The 18973-nt window shown below is 41.5% G+C and overlaps 3 protein-coding genes across 4 annotated transcripts in view; 2 read left to right on the forward strand and 1 right to left on the reverse strand.

Moving 5' to 3' along the window:
• Window positions 1–614: 614 nt before the first annotated feature.
• On the reverse strand, window positions 615–3311 carry LOC311033072 (uncharacterized protein). The gene is made up of 3 exons (XM_084040252.1): window positions 2513–3311; window positions 2072–2354; window positions 615–1863 (listed from the first exon to the last, which is right to left on the reverse strand). The coding sequence occupies exons 1-3, from the start codon at window positions 2782–2784 to the stop codon at window positions 1201–1203; spliced, it is 1218 nt and encodes a 405-aa protein (XP_083896378.1). The 5' UTR covers window positions 2785–3311; the 3' UTR covers window positions 615–1200.
• A 6487-nt stretch (window positions 3312–9798) lies between these two features.
• On the forward strand, window positions 9799–12952 carry rpl38 (ribosomal protein L38). Of its 2 annotated transcripts, none has more exons than XM_084040262.1 (5): window positions 9799–9847; window positions 10021–10082; window positions 10651–10711; window positions 11920–12042; window positions 12880–12952. In XM_084040262.1, exons 2-5 carry the CDS (start codon window positions 10080–10082, stop codon window positions 12903–12905), a joined length of 213 nt encoding a protein of 70 aa, XP_083896388.1. In that variant the 5' UTR covers window positions 9799–9847; window positions 10021–10079; the 3' UTR covers window positions 12906–12952. The 2 variants fall into 2 exon arrangements, with proteins under 2 accessions (XP_083896388.1, XP_083896389.1); XM_084040263.1 differs by having other exon boundaries at window positions 9830–9847; window positions 10056–10082.
• Window positions 12953–15837: 2885 nt separating this feature from the next.
• ttyh2 (tweety family member 2) overlaps window positions 15838–18973 on the forward strand; it is a 119033-nt gene continuing 115897 nt past the window's right edge. The window contains exon 1 of the mRNA XM_084002124.1: window positions 15838–16289. Coding sequence (XP_083858250.1) covers window positions 16161–16289 — 129 coding nt within the window. The 5' untranslated portion in view covers window positions 15838–16160. The remainder of the gene's footprint in view (window positions 16290–18973) is intronic.

Below are 18973 nucleotides of genomic sequence, written 5' to 3' on the forward strand. Positions count from 1 at the left end.
CTGCTGTCGCCCATACCGCAGGCAGAAACAACATGTATCATTACCTACAATGTCTACGGCAGAGATCCTGAAATTTCATCATCCACACGTCTGAAAAAAGTTATCTTTTCCCCCCTATAACCCCCACTTTGCCTTTTTAATAAGACAACACGTACTTACAAAGTACAAGCATCCCTCAGCCTGAGGTTAAATATTTTTATTACCAACTTAACACAAATGGGGGGGGGGTAATATTGTAATACTAGGTGTGTCCAAAAAATAAAGGGATTTAAATGAGTTTTCGGGGAAGGATGAATGAAATCTGAAAACTGAGTAAATATAAATTAGACGTTGCTCAAGGCAGCCTCATTGAAGCCATCTTTTGCAAATTATAAGAATGGCAGAGAACACTTCCATACCTCTAAAGATACAAGTAGATCTAAGACATATTGATAAGTAGAGTCCAGGGGCGTTTTGGACCAAAATCCATGTTATCGAAAACATCTTGGAGTATGAGCCTGATTTTATTGCATCTATTTGTATGGCATCTTACATGGCATCCATGTGTGTGTTTTAGTCCTGCAAGAAATTCAGCCCTGCAATCCCTCCCATCGAAAGGACCAGTGGAGTCCATTCCTTACAGTTTTTCTCAGTCGCTTTGGTACAATTCTCGAATCAGCCTCGCTATTAGCAAAACAGTAAGTGCATTTCTCAAAACAATTCGGACAAATGGCAAAACACCATGGATTGCCTGCAAAAGCCAGTCTCTTGCTCAAAATCCTTAGTTCATCTCTCAAAATTAAATATCTGTGTCAATGAACATGTCAGTGCCATCAGAAGGGCAAGTCCTTGTGTCATTGTGTATGGATAAGACAGTCAAATTGCTTAGTCATGTTGTCAATATCACAGTGAACTCTGGAGGGATGTTCTGATGTAAACTATGGCTAAATTTTTGATGACAATTACTGTATTGTACTGTAAATAGTAAGTTACACCTTAGTGTATGTGGGAGATTGTTTGCAAAAGGACAGGACAAGATTCACATTTACGCTTTTACTTTTTGTATTGTAATTTGTTGACAGTTGACAGATTGTTACAGTATACAAAAAGGAAAAGACAACACTGCACAGCACAAAGAAAAAAAGTAGAAATGTAAACATAGGACAATCTCCTCAGGGAAAACTGTACATGCAGTGTTGTAGGAATTACAGTGCAGTCTTCCTACACCTCCTGACGTTCCTGTATGTTGGGCCACATATTTTCATCTACATCACAACGAATATCTTCTCTTGCGATGCAGCGTGGAAAGAATCTTTTTGAGTGTCTTATCCAGCCTCTGCAGGCATCTGCTGTGATGTCATCACACGCAGCATCCATGGCAGCCAGAAGGGTCATCTGGGTATGGGGCTGGCGATCATAAACTTTCCATCTCCATGCTGAGAAAAATTCTTCAATGGGGTTGAGGAATGGGGAGTAGGGTGAGAGGAACTCCATCTTCATCCTGTTGTGGTTTGCAAACCATTGCCTGATGATATTGGAGCGATGGAAGCTGACATTGTCCCAAACTATCACATACATTGGCAAGTCATCTCCAATCTGACCCCTCTCTTGTTCAGGGATGAGATCCCTGTAGAGAGTGTCTAAAAATGTGACAAGATGCTCTGTATTGTATGGCCCAATAATGGGAATATGCGTTAGCACCCCATTCTCAGATATAGCTGCACCCATTGTTATGTTCCCACCCCGTTGGCCTGGCACATCAACTGTAGCTCTGTGGCCAATGATATTTCGACCTCGCCTTCTGCGTTTGGTAAGGTTGAAGCCAGCCTCATCCATGTAGATGAAGTTGTGTGGTGGTTCACTGGCTTCCAGTTCCATTATACGCTATATCCAGAAGATACAAAATGAATTTTATGAATTACTGTACATACATTTTCATTTTGGACAAGATACAGTTACATCAAACGTAAACAGCACACATTGCCTCTTCATTTCTACAGCCATAGCAAATGTGTAGTGTGTACCACTATATGATGCTGTATTGTTTACTGTACTGTGAGGTACAGTTACTGGATGCTCATGCATGTTTTACCTGTACATACTGGTAGCGGAGCTCCTTCACTCTTTCGCTATTTCTTTCAAATGGAACAGTGTACAGCTGCTTCATTCTCATTTGGTGTCTTTTCAGCACCCTGTCAATGGTTGAGATGCTGACAGTTTGGATGTTTTCAAATATGTTGTTGTCTTCTATAATGGCAGTTCTTATCTCCCTTAGTCTTATGGCATTGTTTTCGATAACCATGGTACAAATAGCCTCCTCCTGTTCAGGTGTGAAAAGGGGCCCTCTGCCACCCCCGTGAAGTTGTCTTGCAGTCCTATGTGGAAAAAAATATAGTGTAAATATAAAATATATATAGTGCAAAACACAAAATTGAGTCCAGTAAAATACATATACATGGACTGTATACTGTAAAAATGGAATAACGCATACGGTATTAGCCTACAGTACAGTACGTATTGTTAGATTACATACCTGTTCTCTCGACGAAAAGTCTGAATGATTGAGGACACAGTTGTTCTCCCAACATTTGGCTGCACCCTTCGACCAGCCTCGGCCATTGTAAGCCCATGATTGAGAACATGGTCTACAAGTGTGGCCCTTATCTCATCAGGCACGCGCATATGTCCTCGGCCTCTTCTGCCTCTTCCTCTGTTTTCCCTCCCAACTCCTCCGCCACGCAGCCTGATTCCTCTTCCTCTTCTTCTTCTCACTGGCTGTTGACCCCTTCCAATTTGTCCTTCCATTGTCAGACATTGTAAAATTGTGTTGTGCTCTGGCTTTATATATACTTGCCAGTTGATTGTTCATGACATGCAATTTCATTAGAAATCACCTGGGAATCACCTGGGAGCAATTTACCAATTACTATAGGACAGATTTAGAAAAAAAGTTAAAAAAAAAAAAAAAGTTAAATGGAATTGTATATGAATATGCTTGACATATTGTGAAAACTTGTTCAAGCATTTTGCATGTAAAGACATACGCGATGAACTAATGCCTAAATGTTGTGGGTGGTGAGACTATTCAACAGAGACCCATTATAATGCATTTTGATCAAAATGACATAAGCAATTGATAATGTAGGAAACAGCAGAGAATTGTACATAATCATTTGCATGGATGGACCAAAGCATTTGCAACTTGTTCAAAGGAATGAGAATTTGCTTTTTTGATGTGCACAAGTGACACAATGATGTGAAGATTGAACAGGTAGTTTTGAGAATTTCAGTTCTGATCTGAGAATTGTACCAAATCGACTGAGAAAAACTGTAATACACAGCGTCTCCCATTGTCACAGTGAGGCTGAGACACAGTCCATCCCCATTTAAGCAACTACTCACTGCCCTCTACTGTCAGGAAAGCAGAACTGCAATTGTGAGAAATTCAGAATCACGCTGCTACAAACAGCTTGGCATGGAGGGCTGTGTTTGTTGCCGCGTGAGGAAAAATAGAATAAAAGATTATCCCGATGCAGAAGAGCTGTACTTAAAGCGAGCAGTGGTCATTTTTTATGGGGCTGAGCTGATCCTTACCGTGCACTTACTGTAACATAACCACCTCTCAGATACGGACATTCAATAGAAGACAGGTGAGAACAGATGATAACACTAGGAAAAGTACACACTCACTCATATGCACAAGACTTCATAAAATTAAGAACTTGCATCATAATTGCTGAAGGAACATGATTTTGAACTGATGCTACAGAAACTGATGCAGTACTTGTTTTTGGGGTCTCAGAGTCAATATACACTGCTTAAATATAGTTAATTAATACATATTTATATAATTAAACAGCAGAGCGATATTTATTTGTTTTGTATATATAAGACAAAACCTTAAATATCCATTTATTATTATAAAAGATAATAATTTTTTGGGTCATTATGTCACCTTCATCAAGCCCAGTTTGTGGCTAAGAACGTCTCTAAATGTACTCTTCTAAATACCGGTGTTCAGTTCTAACAGTCATATCACAGCACTGGGATCAGTGGGAGCCCCAAACAATAAGAGAGGTAAAAGCAATGGGTTGAATGACAAAATATAGAATGTAGCCTATAAGTTAAGCTCCTCACTGTGCACCACTATATCTGATTCCCTACTTTCCATACAGTCCTATGACAAGAAAAGCCTGCAGTTCCATCATATCACACTCTACGCTGAGTGAGGGAAGACATCTTTCATAATCTCACACATCAGCTACTGTATGTCGAGGAGCAGTGTTACTGAATTTCGGTAGGGCAAAATACAGACAAATCTCTTGTGAAGCGATAAAACAGTTTGTTTTAGTCTGTCATGGTGAGAAAAAGCATTGCGATTACAAACAAGGACACAAACGACAAGGGGTCACGGCATAAAGACACCATTCCACACGGCTGGTTTTCTAGCCTGCACTTGTGGTGGTTGCAGAGGTGCCGGGGTCCTCCTCTGAAGCCCTGACCGTTGCTGAAACAAACTGCACTCCCTCTTCTCATCCTGATTGACAAGAGACTGCTGAAACTTTAAAATCCTATGTGAAACATGTCCAATAGTGCAAAGCGCTGATTGAGTGTCGAGGGGGAAGATGACCCGTGGACAGGTGGATAGCAGGTTGATTAAAAATAACTGATCCGGTGTTACCAATCTTTAAGAATAAATGCCATGTCAAGGTGGATCACCGTGGAAACAGACTCAGGTGTCACTCAGACTTTAATGACCAAATATGCTCGAGAGCTCCTGGTGTAAATTATTGACAAGAGCGGGTCTGTCGTATTTGAAGCTGGAATACTAAAACAATCTTCGACTGATGCAGCCTCATTAATGAACTCAGTTCCAGGAGAAACATCTATACTGAGCGCGTGTATATGTGCAGTGAGTGTATTAGCATTTCCTCAGCCAGAAATGTTTCCTCACAAAAACAGTAAGGAAAAAAAAGTAAAGTACATGTGCAAGAAATTAGAAGGCAACGCATCACCTTAAGCGAAAGAAAAGTAAAGGCGGCTGACACCCACAGAGCAGAAATGTGTTTCACAACTTTAACTCTCACAGTATCGGCCCATTAACTGTTCTCCACTGCTGCAGATTTACCATTTATATACTTAAAGGCGTATTATTCTGGCACCCTTTGGATTTATCTGTCCTGACTGTAAAAGATAATTGAACCCATAAGTCAGCAGGTTGGGTTGCAATGTTGCAATCTTTTAGCTTTATGAGCGACCGTAATTTACAGTTAGTCTGGAACGAGAGAAACACCTGACAGAATATATACAAGTGAAAAGACATAACGCAGCAGTCCTGCAGGAAACAAATGAGGCCTCCGGCTTACAGACACTTTACTGGAAGTTAAGAAGAGAAAAGGAAAAGAATAAGAGTCAGTGGAAGGGATTCATTACATAGACACATGAAGGGGGCGAGGGAGGGAAAGACAGGTAGACAGACAGAGAGATGTAGAGACAGACAGATATAGACAGACAGACACACACACAGACAGACTGACAGACAGACAGACAGACAGACAGATGGAGACAGATGGAAGGATAGACAGACAGAGAGGTGACAGACAGATATAGACAGATAGATAGAGAGACAGACAGACAGACAGACAGACAGACAGACAGACAGACAGACAGAAATACAGACAGACAGACAGAGAGGTAGACAGACATGGAGAGAGAGATAGATAGATAGATAGACAGACAGACAGACAGAGAGGTAGACAGACATGGAGAGAGAGAGAGATAGATAGACAGACAGACAGACAGACAGATGAAAAGGGACAGACAGACACACAGAGAGACAGATGGCTTAGATAGATACAGATAGAGATAATTTCTCTTCACAAAGTATTTCACCAATCAAAAGACAGTTAATAAAAGAGAGTGAAGACAGCCCTTTGCTGCCTTATCTTCTGCAGACAGCAACGTTGCATCACCCAGAGGCAGCGTGACCTTCAATAGCTTGACAAGCCTGGAGCACTGACACCTGTGTGCTGATTGAATATAATCCTTAAAGCATTTTTACAACACAAAGTTTACTTTCACCTTTGCCTTTATTGCTTAATTCATTTATTTATCTGGCAAAATTTATTTTTATTTTTTTAAGTTGTCAGTTGTATTGTCCATACAAGAGGAGCGCTAATTGCTTCTTTTTTTTTCAGCAGCAGCAGCTCGGTGGTTTATCTTACCTCTTCTCCTGAATATTTTTCTTCATGCACATATAATATCAGTGGCGTTCTGGCTGGACAAAGTGGAGGGTACAACAATTTTGCACAGATATTGCAGTTTGAGATCATGACACTTGCCACACAGTCTAACAACACAGGTGAACAAGCCCTACCAGGGACTAACCTCCTCGACTGGCCGTGACATTGCTCGTTTGCTGTCCCGCTGCTCTCATGGTTGGTTATCCTCTCAGAAGACTTGTTTGAGCCGCTGAAAGCACTTTTCTTGACCTGGTGCCATCCTAAATCCAAAGAACACAAACCGGAAGTTTAAAAAGCGTCTTATTTGATAAGCTAGCCGTTTGGTTGCGTTATTTTTTTAGCAGCTGTTTGGTTTATAGTGACGTACTGTGGCTGGTGGACGACGAGGTGTATTTGTCAAATGTATGCTATTCAATTTAATTTCAATTCAATTTTATTTATAGTGTCAAATCACAACAGAAGTCATCTCAGGACACTTAACACATTGAGCAGGACTAGAATACGCTCAAAATTTCAAGAGTCAACACAATTTCAAAGTCCCAAAATTACCCAGGGGCAAGCTTTACAGCGACAGTGGCGAGAAAAAACTGCCTTAATAGGCTTTTAGGCAGAAATCTCGTGCAGCCCAATGCTAAAGAAGATGAACCACCATTGTTTATTGGTGACCACAGTTGGCTAATGCTAACTTCTGCTACAAGAAATTGAACGCAACCACTTGACAAACAGCCAATCAATTTGCAGCTTGGCAACAGGAAAGTCCCATCAGTCCCACTGCTTTCAAAGCCAATTAAACATAATTTTTTCCCCTTGCTAGAGTAAAGAGCTGGTCCGTTGTTAGAACCCGCATTGTTCCTCTTCAATCAGAGGTTCGACTATCGACTATTTCCCCCCATAACCTGAAGGGCGTAGGGAGGCGACCCTCTCGTCCACCAGGGTAAACTCCAACACCACGGCACTCAGCCAGGTGTTGGAGCCTTGGTCAACTTCAGAGAAGAATAGACTCAAACCCCTATCCAGGAGAACGTTTCCAGAACCAAGATGCAGAGGTAAGCCCCACCAGATCTAACTGGTAGCGCTCCTTCCCCCACAGCCTCTGCTGCTGCCTGGGTCTGGTCTGTTGAAGTCCCTGGCCTTCACTGCCACCCGTGTGGCAGCGCACCTGACCCAAGTTGTTCCTCCCAGAGGTGGTGAGCCCACAGGATGGCTGAAGCAGTTGCCACGTAGCTTCTTCGTGCTGTGCCCAGCTGGCCTCCATGGCGAGCCCGACCACCAGACGCTCTGTGACGGGCCCTCCTTCTGGGCCTGGCTCCAGACAGGCTTCCTACAGGCCAGGTCGATTCTCTTTTCCCTCTCTTGTTTTTGTGAACCATTCTTAGTCTGGCCCCTTGCCTGAGACCAATTTGCCATGGGAGACCCTACCAGGAGCACAAGGCTCCAGACAACACAGCCCTCAGGGTCATAGGGACAAACAAACCTCTCCACCGCAGTAAGGTGATGGTTCCTCTCCGGGAACTCTACTTACCTTACCTTACAATATACATTAAAAATGTATATTCATTCATTAAAATGTATATTGTGAGGTAAGGTGATGGTTCCTCTCTGGGAACTCTCCTTACCTTACCTCACAATATACATTAAAAATGTATATTCATACATTAAAATGTATATTGTTAATTATTATTTGTTTTCACCCTTTAAGATGTTTTTCTTTTCTGGTAATTTTGTAGATTTACTAACCTGAGCAGATGTTTTCAGAAATTTCCCATGATAGTTTTTCCGAGGCTGATACTAATGTTTTGATGTAGATATTTTTAAATATTTTTAAACTGTTTCTGCTTCAGAGGAGTTGTTGCTTTTTCTTGTGAAATGATGTGTAAGTGCTGTTGCATAAAATACAACGTCTTGTGTTACGATAAATAGCTCAGAATTTAGCCAATAAGACATAAACATATTGATGAGGTGTAAAGTTCATAAGGAATAGTTCATTAGAAGTATATTGGTCCTTTAACACATTTAACGTTTCCGTGGCAGAATTAACGTTTGGTATCTTCTTTACCTGCAGCACATTTTGGCATTAACAATGTAAAGCAAGCAGATGTTTCACGAGGCTCAAGGATTTCTCAAAGAAGTTTAATCTTTCATGGCAATTGGCCAACAAGGTATTTTACTTTCATCTGTAATAAGCAGAAAGGTAGAATGTATGTCCATTTGTTATCTTTCGTACAGTTTGTAATGTATTTTTTGTATATGTGTTTAACGTAGTTCTCATGGTGTAAGTGGAAGACATGTGAAAAAAAAGTGTGAATAAAGAAGCACAATTGTGAAGAAGCCTGAGAATAAACGCCCGTTTCAAGAATGACCTGTGTCTGTCTGTTATGAGAGAGCTACATGCTGAATACCTTTTCTGACTCTTCTACACAAAAAACAAAAACATAATTCAAATCTGAAAATCACAATTGGAACTTCTGCTGGGAAAAAGCTGGGAACTGCTGATAAAGGGAAATGTAGAGGTATGGTTAATTTAATTGATTCAATGTGGAGGGGAAAAAACACACTATAACTTTCCAATGTCATTTTTCCCTTGTGGCTATACAGAAATCTCCTAGAGGATGTGCTATGACAATTATGATTCTGGCTGCTGCCTGTCTTGGAAGAGTTCTTCCTCATTCAAATCGGAGGGCCTAAAGAGAGGATGCCATACATGTATGTCGTACAATACTTGACTTGAGGGAGAGGTAAGGCTCATAATAGAGACAAAAGATGGATACAGGGGGGCTTGTGCGTTCGTATGAGTCAGCACTGCAAACCACAGCAATGTTTCAAGTCACCATAAGGTGGCGTAGCAGCTCTCCAGGGTGGCAAAATAGTGTTCGCGTTAGTATTTTGGAGCCATTTGGCAGGGTTTGCACAATTCCTTTCACAAAAATATCAGCCATAGTTACTTTTTAAGCCTGCGGTGCAGGACAAAGGATGATACAAAGTGCATCCATTACTGCATACAGTGTGACACGGTTCTCCCAGCAGCTTACATGCCCAAGAGAAAAAAAAGCATTCAAGGGTTGATAGCTCTCCACTGAGGGAGAGGAACAACAAACTGGCCTATTGCTACATCAGTGGAAGTGCTCGATGAAGTACAATGTTGTGAATTGAAGGATGACAAGCGTGTTTCGCAGAAGGCGAGTAATGACCTTCATACATAATAGTCATGCTTTACAGGCATCCTATAGTTTATGACACTGAAGAAAAGTACTTATGAGTATCATCTGTGTCCAGTTCAGCATCAAATTAATTTGATTGTTATTTTTTGTGTGTATTCTACTCATGAGTAGGCTACCTTATTTTGGGATTCTGTATTATTATAATTATTATTATTGTTATTATTATTATTGTTGTTATTATTATTATTATTATTATTATTATTATTATTATTATTAGTAGTAGTAGTAGTAGTAGCAGTAGTAGTAGTAGTAGTAGTAGCAGCACGCAGTAGACACAAAAGCGATTTGAAATCTACAACGGGGGACAATTCACTTTTCATCCTCTGCGCTTGCCGTAGCGCCGTTGCTCAATAAAAGCCTCCATAACCGGAAGTTTCGCCCCTTTTCATCCCCCTTCTGGTAGACTGAGTGAGTTTTACAATGACACATAAACGAAATCGCAATGTTTTTATCGTCATCCATCCTCTTTAATACTAACAGTCACATCCACGGATCAGCTAAATTATAATAAACCAATTCGCTAGCTACAAGTAGAGCTCGTTATTAGCGCTCCAAATCTCGTCTTTCCGTTGTTATAACAGACAAACTGACTCCATCGTTCTCTGCTCCTCCACAGCTTTCAGTCCCCCGAAACGGCACCATGGTAAGGACTATTTCTCATTTAAATTATTGGTCTGTACAGCGGAAAGTGTCGGGGGTTGTTCGTGTGTACATGTTGTAACGTTAAGTCCGTTTGTGGTGGATTATGAGGCGACAGGTTTTTTTTTTTTGTTACGGTGGTTAGCATCGGTGGTTAGCATTAGCGCTTGGGCCACCCGGCCACAGCCTCTCGCATATGAGTGGCGTATTCACGTGATCCTATCGGAAAGAATTAACAAAAAATACGAGATGTCGAAGGTAGCTATTCCAAAAATAAGTCTGCTGCGAAAGTACTTTTAAGTGGCCATGGGTGCCCAGTGTTGGCTATAAGTAATAGCTGAGTTATGACCTTGTTCTGCCGTCAGCAAGATATGCAAACATCTCAGGCTGATGTGCTCGTGATGCTTTTTAACTCTTGCTAAGAGTAATGATGGACCTAGTGCTGGGTTTCGATTTCTAACAGAAATCTCAGTTCCACCGGTCCCCTAACATGAACTGTGTGGTTTATTCTCAATCTGATGGGTTTTGATGCTTTGACTTATTAATAATTGTGCTTTGGTCTTTATTTGTAGCCTCGCATGATGGAAGAAATCAAGGAATTCCTGCTGACAGCCAGGAGGAAGGATGCCAAGTGTAAGTTGCCACTCTAACCTGCCTGAACTGATGATTTTTATGATGGATGAAATCATTCCCCCCCCCATCAGTTATAGTTTCTGCTAGGTGTCTCGGTTGGTTAGATTGTCAGCTTTTGGGCCAGAAACAAAATTTACAACTAGCAATCCATACTGTTAATGTAACCTAGTCTTGTGTCAAAATGCTGTGGGTTAGCTGAACATGCCAAAATGGGAAATTTGTCTACAGGCAAGCACATGAGTAAAGATATGTCAAGAAAAACAATGAATTAATTGGCCTTTTTTCTGTGCTTAAAGTGTCAGTTCAAGTGTTGAACAAACTTTTTAGGAACTTATTTAGAAATGTAGAATAAAGCATGTATTCCGTCTGTTTGGGGATACTTGCATATCCAGCAGTCAGTGTTGCACAGTATACCAATAATAAAAGTATTGCGACACCTGCTGTTAAAATCTCATACAATACCCGTATTTATTAGTACCAGTACTTTTACGCCGTATATGTAGTCAATGTTACTATGAGTTGTGACTGTGTAACGGCAGAGCAGTGATGTGTGAGCGGAGGACTGAATGGAAAACACTTTGCAGCAGTCAAAACAAACTACAGATCCGGGGCTTTAGCTGGCTCCAAAGAGAAGGACGGTGTCAACAAATGTTGAAAGTTTATCAAAGCATGATAATAGCACGAAGTGCTCGCTGGCTGCACAGTCTTGTTCTCAGCTGTTGTCTGTCAGCAGAACTCCATTAAACACAACACACACAGGACAATATCAATGCAACTTTAATTACCAAACAAATGGACCAATAGAATTAGACAAACCACATTTTCTGAATCTGTCTAAGCTGTCATCCAGCAAATGCATAATCCACCATAGAGCACAAAGTTTGATTTTACCGTAATTGTATTTGAAGTATACAAAAGAAAAAGCCGTCTGAGAGTAACCTTCTCTTCACTAACACAGCACTTTCTACCGTCACTTTGATGTAGGGAAAAAAATTTCCATCTAAAGTTCCATTACTTCCGACCCTTCTTAGATTGTTGCCGTGGTATCCTTTCAGTATCTGCATTAAGATATTTAGCCATGGTAATGTATCAAAGTCACTATTTTCATATCGTGATGACACTGTCCGCAGTGTCACTGAGGTGTCAATTGTGAGTAAGTAGATTTCTGTTGATCAGTTGAATCTAAACTGGCTTGTCTCTTCCGCCAGCTGTTAAGATCAAGAAGAACAAGGACAATGTAAAGTTCAAGGTGCGCTGCAGCAGGTACCTGTATACCCTGGTCATCACAGACAAAGAGAAGGCTGAGAAGCTCAAGCAGTCCCTGCCCCCAGGTCAGTATTCTTTAGTTATTTTATTGAATTTGGCTTGCATTTTCCCTGGGTCTGATTAAATGAGGAGTTTTGAACAACTATTGGGCTTAGAGCATTTGTCTGAGTGGATTTCAATTTCTCATTGCACTGGCACAATTACGCACATGCATGCTACTAGCACAGGGATAGTGTGATGTCTTTCTGACCACAGAGGATGGTTCTAGGTGTAGGAATGCACTGTATAGGAAGCGATGTGCTCATCATATCACTCAAACCGGTGTAAACGAAGCCATATTCTGTGCATTCATAAGTGGATGTTTACAATGTAGGAAATTGATTCAGGGAACATCACCAGTCCATCTTTGGTAGAAAGAAATGTATCATCTGTTCAATAAAACCTGGCTGGGTTTTGTAACATTTCAAATGGTTGGTCCACAGGGATGGATACTTGTGAATTACTAACTACGACTTAAGGTGCAATTATAGACACTGTTGTGATTGAGATCGCTGCAACAAGGTTTATATTAGAATGGAAAGTCTTGAGGTTGCCTCATCAACAGTCCAGAATACTGTACACATTAGAAACAAAGTCCACTGAAAAGGAACAGTATTCAGCATTATAAAATAATTACATGCGTATGGACGTGTGCACATTTTCATGTGTGCATGAAAATAGTTTTTGTGGTAGTTCGCCTTGAACAAAGGATTCTCAAATGTCTGTTCATTAGTGCGTATCTGTGACTATATTCACAAGGGGAGAAACTTTCTTGGTGCAGAAAACTAGTTCCCCCTTGTTTGCTGGTATGATGGTTTATACCAGTGAATTTTTCCTAACCTGTCATCTCTTTGTCTTTACAGGTCTGGCTGTGAAGGAGCTCAAGTGATTCAGTGATGTACAGATAATGTAATAAAAATTGGAAAACAAGAACAATTGTCTGTTTTGTGTCCACTGTTTTTTCATGCTGTAATGCAAACATGATGGATCTGAATGAAGTCAAGTCAAGCTTGTTAAAGTAGGCTCACACACGGTGTTTGACATCTTTCCACAAGATGTCAGATTTGAGCTATAAACGGGTGTTCGGAGAACTGCCCTCTCTTCCAAACAATGAAATGCTTATGTCTTTAAATTGCCCATAATACACATGCATTACATCTCGTGGATAATCAAATACCTGTCGGGTACATTTATGTACTTTTGTTTGGCCCCTGGTGGATAAGGATTCAAGCAGTAAGTTATCCAATAACATTCCATACACATGTAACATTAATACTTGTTTTTCAAGTCAATGAATTGACTTTCAGTTAACAAATTTGTCCCAACAAAATTAGTGCATAAACCAATTTGTTCAACCATTGTAAAATCTGCATGTGTGTAATTTAGGACTACGGCATATATAATCAAGCACAACACATATACACATTGATGCCGCACCAGTATATTGCGGTCCTGACTGGATGTTTATAATAAAATCCATATTACAGAAGGGTTCACCTGGGATGAATCCAGCAGACAACCAGAAATGTGTTGTTTGACTTCACTAGTTAATTGTGAATGTGACGTAACGGCTCCATTTAGGCTACGTTCACACTGCAGGTCTTAATGCACAATTCCGATTTATGGCTCAAATCCGATTTTTTGTTTGGCTGTTCACATTACCTCTTTAAATGCGGCCTGTCTACGGATTGCTGTGTGAACAGCTCACGCTCCTGAAGTGACCCGCATGCGCAGTTGATCATTGATGACATCACGCCACAGCGGTGTTTACGGAAGCGAACATGGCAACGGCAACCGGTAACGTGGGACTGTATGGCTTCATGCTAAAAACAGTGTGTGGCGGCAGCCGGCAAATTTGTGAGCGGGTGATTGCACGAAGGAGGAAGAGGAGAAAGAAAATTCACATTTTAATGTCCTCCATGTTTGTTTTGGCTCCCGCCCGCTTTTCAATCAACTTTATTTGTCAGACAGGAACGCAGTGCATGGAGTGCTTCTTGGGTGTTGCAGAAAAGTGTATCCCTCAGGTGCTCTTCAGTTGGGGAGATCCATAAAGGGTGGGTTGCAGACAGAAAACCGAGGCACTCGTGAGGGTACGACCAATTAAAATGCCTTTATTGGTACATGGCTAATCTATTAAAAGCGAGTCAACGCGTTTCAGCCAAACTGGCCTTCGTCAGGACAAAAGTGAAATGTTTGTCAGTCTCAGTTCACAGTTAAGTAGGTAATTGCAGACAGCTGCTCAGTGTGAGCAGGTAGGAGGTCACATGACCTGAACAGCAAGACCTGCAAATGACAAGCAGACTCTGTACAAAAAGAAAAAAATAATAAAATCACAGAGTCAATAAATCAGCATTGCACATTACATAATCAATTAAACAAATCAGAAATGCATACAATATAAGTATTGAGCCTAATAAGAGACTGAGGAAGCGTCATCAGAGTCAATCTTAAAGGACAACAAAACACACCAATAGTCACAAAATACACTCACAGAAAAGGAGAAAAATCGAGTTCTCCATTCAACCCTGGATACTGAGTGGCCTTTAATGTATAAATCCAGAATGACTCTCTTTGCAGGAGTATTTTGAGTCTATCTCCTCCCCTGATAGTCTTTAATATGTTCTATGCCTGATATCTTTAAAGAGTCGCAACTACCATGACTTACATCTTTGTAATGGACAGCCATGGGGTACTGTAGGTTACTAGTTCTAATGGCATGCTTATGTTCTGCCAATCTTGCCTTCAATTTACGCTTTGTTCTCCCAATGTAAAAGCGTCCACAGGGGCACTCAAGTCTGTAAACAACATAAGAGGTATTGCAATTAATAAATGCATTTATGTCAAATGTATGACCAGATGTCACATCAGTAAAATAATTGGCATTTATCATATTGCTACAGTGATTGCAATGTCCACACCTGTGATTACCCTTTAAGGTTGAAAGCCAGGTTTTCTGTGATACAGGAGGGAGATGACTCTTAACAAGTTTGTCTTTCAGAGTAGGAGCTCTTCTAAAGCTAATAGTTGGTGAGTCTGGAAGAGCTTCTCTAAGAAGACTATCACTTTTCAAAATGCCCCAATTGTTTTGAACAATTTGTTTAATTGCATTTGCATGGTCACTGTATTGTGTCACAAAATATACCTGATCAGAATTTTGTTCTTCTTTCTGTTTAGGGGCTAACTTTATTTGTCATTCATTTACAAAACAGTGCAGCGCGGGTCAGAATGACGTCAAAGTCGCATTAAATGCGACCTGGCTGTTCAGACTGCGGTCGCATTAAAAAAAATCCGATACGTATCCGATTCAGTACCACATTTAAATGTGGCCTGAATCTGATTAGAAAATGTCAGATTCAATGCGACTTGTGCTGTTCACATTGTCAAAAGCAAATCAGATATGGGTCACATATGAGCGAAAAAATCAGATTCAGGTCACTTGTAACTGCGGTGTGAACGTAGCCATAGATTCACCGTGCTACGTTATTTTTATATTTTAGTGTGTAAAGATAACATTATCCGTTTGGCTTGGAGGACATGAATTCAAACCCTCGCTGTAAATGAGCGTTATTTGTGAGTATCCCATGTGACCACTAGGGGGCAGTGCTGCAGTTACTTTTATAGACGGACTCAAGGAACAACATTAAATTAAAGATACGTAACAATAAGAATATCACAACGAGGACGCGTAATTCTTTTTTAACTCGGACATACGGGCAGGCTGATACCTCACTCCTCAAAGGGGCGTGTTTGCGCGTTACCGTCTCTCCTCGTGTCCTGACTAACGGTGCGCGCCCCCGTTGATGACTTGTGTGTGAGCGTGAGTCCGAAGCAGTGTCGGTCGGTCGGGTAGGAGCTGGGGTCCACGCAGACACGGAGACACTGCCGCAGGTGGGGGTTCTGCTTTCAGGTTAAAACTCAAAACAACAACAAAGTGCTTTGCGGCAACACCGTCGTCTCTGCGGGACTTCTTGTGCGGGGTATCTGTCACGTGTGACTGGGATTGCGTTTGCACAGACGGACATGCTTTATTCACTGCCTTTGTCTGATATGAGACGGGATTAAGACGCTCCGGAGCCAGGTCCAGTGAAGGAGGCTAATTTAGGCTGCAGTCGAACTTTTTTCCCGTCTTCTTCTCGCGGCAGGGATGTCTTCGGCTCGGGTGGATTACATTGCGCCCTGGTGGACTTACTGGCTTCACAATTTCCCTCATATCAACCTGAGGTTTCAGCCCATTGACAAGAGCTTCCAGCCCGAAGAAGAGAACTACCAGCAGGTCAGTAGAATAAGATCGGACACCGTGGACAGACCGCATGTACCCAAGGACCACAGTTTAGACGTGCATGATAATAATCCCTCATTATAGCTCATCATAATTTTGTCTGCGGCCTTCAGATTCAGATAACATTTTGCAATAATGATGACAAAAGTGGCCCTCTAATGTCAGCCCAGTCTGTTTAAGTGTGTGTGTGTGTGTGTGTGTGTGTGCGCGCTCGGGGGGGTGGGTGGGTATGAGTTATGAGGAGCTAAAAGCAGTCTCAGATCAGTGGACAAAGTGCTATGTGCTTTTTGGTGTTCTTCCTTAAACCAAAAGTGGCATTAAACCCAGTCTGTTTTGTAAAGTGTCCTTGAGTGACCTGAAAGGCGCTATTAAATTAAATGTATTATTATTATTATTATTATTATTATTATTATTATTAAACCATGATGTTCTCTCTCTCTCTCTCTCTCTCTCTCTCTCTCTCTCTCTCTCTCTCTCTCTCTCTCTCTAAGGAGGAATACAGAAATGTCTTCTACTGTCCTCAGTTAGGCGTGGTAATATGTGTTCATTTATTTTTAAATTGGACAAATGAAATGAGCAGAGGGGTATTCCATCAAACTCGCTAAGTGCAAAGCCGGGCTAATTTCGATAAGCCTCGCTACCTTTAGCGAGAGTTGCGTTCCATCAACGTGACTTGAGGCACTCTCCGCTAAGTAACCATGGGAATTTATCCGACCAAACTAGCCTGCCCCAGGCTAACCATCAGGCTTACTTTAGCGGGGGTTTCAGAGAAGTCCGTCTGTCGGAAACAACTGTACCAGCAGAAGGTTCCGCCAAGCCTAGTCCTCGTGATTTTGTCACGTGAAAGACCAAAAATGACCAAAATTACATATATGAAGTACAAACAGACTATATTTTCATCAAGCGTCTAAGAATACACGCTTGCAATTAAAAAAATATGAATAAATCGTTTATTTTGTTTAAGACCAACTGGCCATATCATCATCTAAAGCCCCCAGTTGGGTGAGTGGTGATGCTCCTGCCCCCGGATGTGGGCATCACAGGTTCACATCCCGGCAAAGACATCTCATGTGTGTTTTTTTTTGTTTTTTTGCCTGTATAATTGTCTTTAGATCAGAGAATTAGACCAACATTTTACCTTAACTATGATACATATGTCATACAATTTCCCCAGAACCCAAATATAACTTGCAAAAACATGATAGGCATTAAGATGTTATTATTAATAGCATGATATAGATCCCAATGACAAAGGCATTGCTGCATGCAATTTTCAGCCACATAAATTCCTTTCAGGTGAGTTCATTAATAGGTTCATTGAATGTGTTCATTGAATTGTTGAGATAAATGAGTTGGTCAATGTAGATGCATTTACTAGGCCTATCTAAAAAAAAAAGAGAGAGTTCCGGACAAAGAAAGAAGTTTCTCAAAGTTCCATAGTTGGGAATTGAACCGTGGCCGGCGGCATGCAAAGCTGACGCGTTACCTCTACGCTATCGTCACGTTCGACAAATTATAGTCAGAGTTATATTAGAACATGTTACTCTTAACGGTACTTCCGTATTTAATCGTTCGGCAATTCTTGCCCAAGCAGCCTCACGATTTTTATTTATCACTACAGTATTCCCTTTATTGGTTATGATGGGTTTGTACTCCTCATACAGTTCCATCAATATTTTTTGCGCTGGTCTTTTCTGCCATTTTCTCGATGATTCGACATTCACGGTTCTGGTCTGGCTTCATATCCCGTGAACGGCGTAACACAAGACAACTTTAACCTGGCTTGAATTAGCCTCAACAAGGCGCGGCTGAAATGCGTTAATGGAACGGGTTTAGCCGCAAGTGGAAGTTGGCGTTAGTTCTAACCAGGCTTAACCAGGTAAGCGCCGCTTTAATTAGCGAGTTTGGTGGAATACCCCTCAGGTGAGGGAGGATCAGGAAGTGTGTGTGTGTGTGTGTGTGTGTGTGTGTGTGTGTGTGTGTGTGTGTGTGTGTGTGTGTGTGTGTGTGTGTGTGTGTGTGTGTGTGTGTGTGTGTGTGTGTGTGTGTGTGTGTGTGTGTGTGTGTGTGTGTGTGTGTGTGTGTGTGTGTGTCACCCATGGAAGTTAAAAGTGGCTCCCGTCTTGACTCCAGCGACGGGACCCAGCAGTGCCGAAGTGGGTTGGGTTCAACTGTTGAACACATGCCAACCAGCTATGCATGTTTTAGTGTTTTGCTGTTTAATATTTCAGGGTTACAGCTTGGTGCATAAAGGTGTGTGGCGCTGAGAATAGGTGATATTCTTAAGTTTTAGGTGCTGCCGGCAGCATTTTTAGACAGAGGGCGTCAGCGGACCTGAATAAACATTTCATCCAGGTTCTTTTCTGTGCCAGGATTAACAGCTTTGCACTGTGCTTAAAGGCAAAGAATTCAGTAAGTTAGCTTAATAATCACGGTGGGTGATGGCAAGTCCACTCTAAAGGCTCTAACGCTGGATCGATGTTTGGTCGGTCGCCGCTGTGGAGTGTATTAAGCTTGAGCCTTGCCTTTAATCCGGCCTGTGCCTGGGGGAGAGGAGTTGTAATTGGCTAGTTGGAGGGTTGGAGGGTGGGCTATCCTGGTGAATTCCTCTGTTGGCTTCGGGCCCGCCAATGTGATGGAATGCACGGGGTCGTGATCTTTCACTGTTCTGGTGTGTG

This window comes from Eutrigla gurnardus, assembly GCF_963514095.1.
Source record: "Eutrigla gurnardus genome assembly, chromosome: 22".
Lineage (NCBI taxonomy): Eukaryota > Metazoa > Chordata > Actinopteri > Perciformes > Triglidae > Eutrigla > Eutrigla gurnardus.

Coding starts and splice junctions, on each gene's coding strand:
- rpl38 (XM_084040262.1), top strand. Junction 10,712..11,919: donor CAGGAGGAAGGATGCCAAGT/GTAAGTTGCCAC, acceptor CTCTTCCGCCAG/CTGTTAAGATCAAGAAGAAC. Junction 12,043..12,879: donor CAAGCAGTCCCTGCCCCCAG/GTCAGTATTCTT, acceptor TTGTCTTTACAG/GTCTGGCTGTGAAGGAGCTC.
- LOC311033072 (XM_084040252.1), bottom strand. CDS start 2,784: ATGGAAGGACAAATTGGAAGGGGTCAACAGCCAGTGAGAAGAAGAAGA. Junction 2,355..2,512: donor ACTTTTCGTCGAGAGAACAG/GTATGTAATCTA, acceptor TTTTCCACATAG/GACTGCAAGACAACTTCACG. Junction 1,864..2,071: donor TCCGCTACCAGTATGTACAG/GTAAAACATGCA, acceptor TTCTGGATATAG/CGTATAATGGAACTGGAAGC.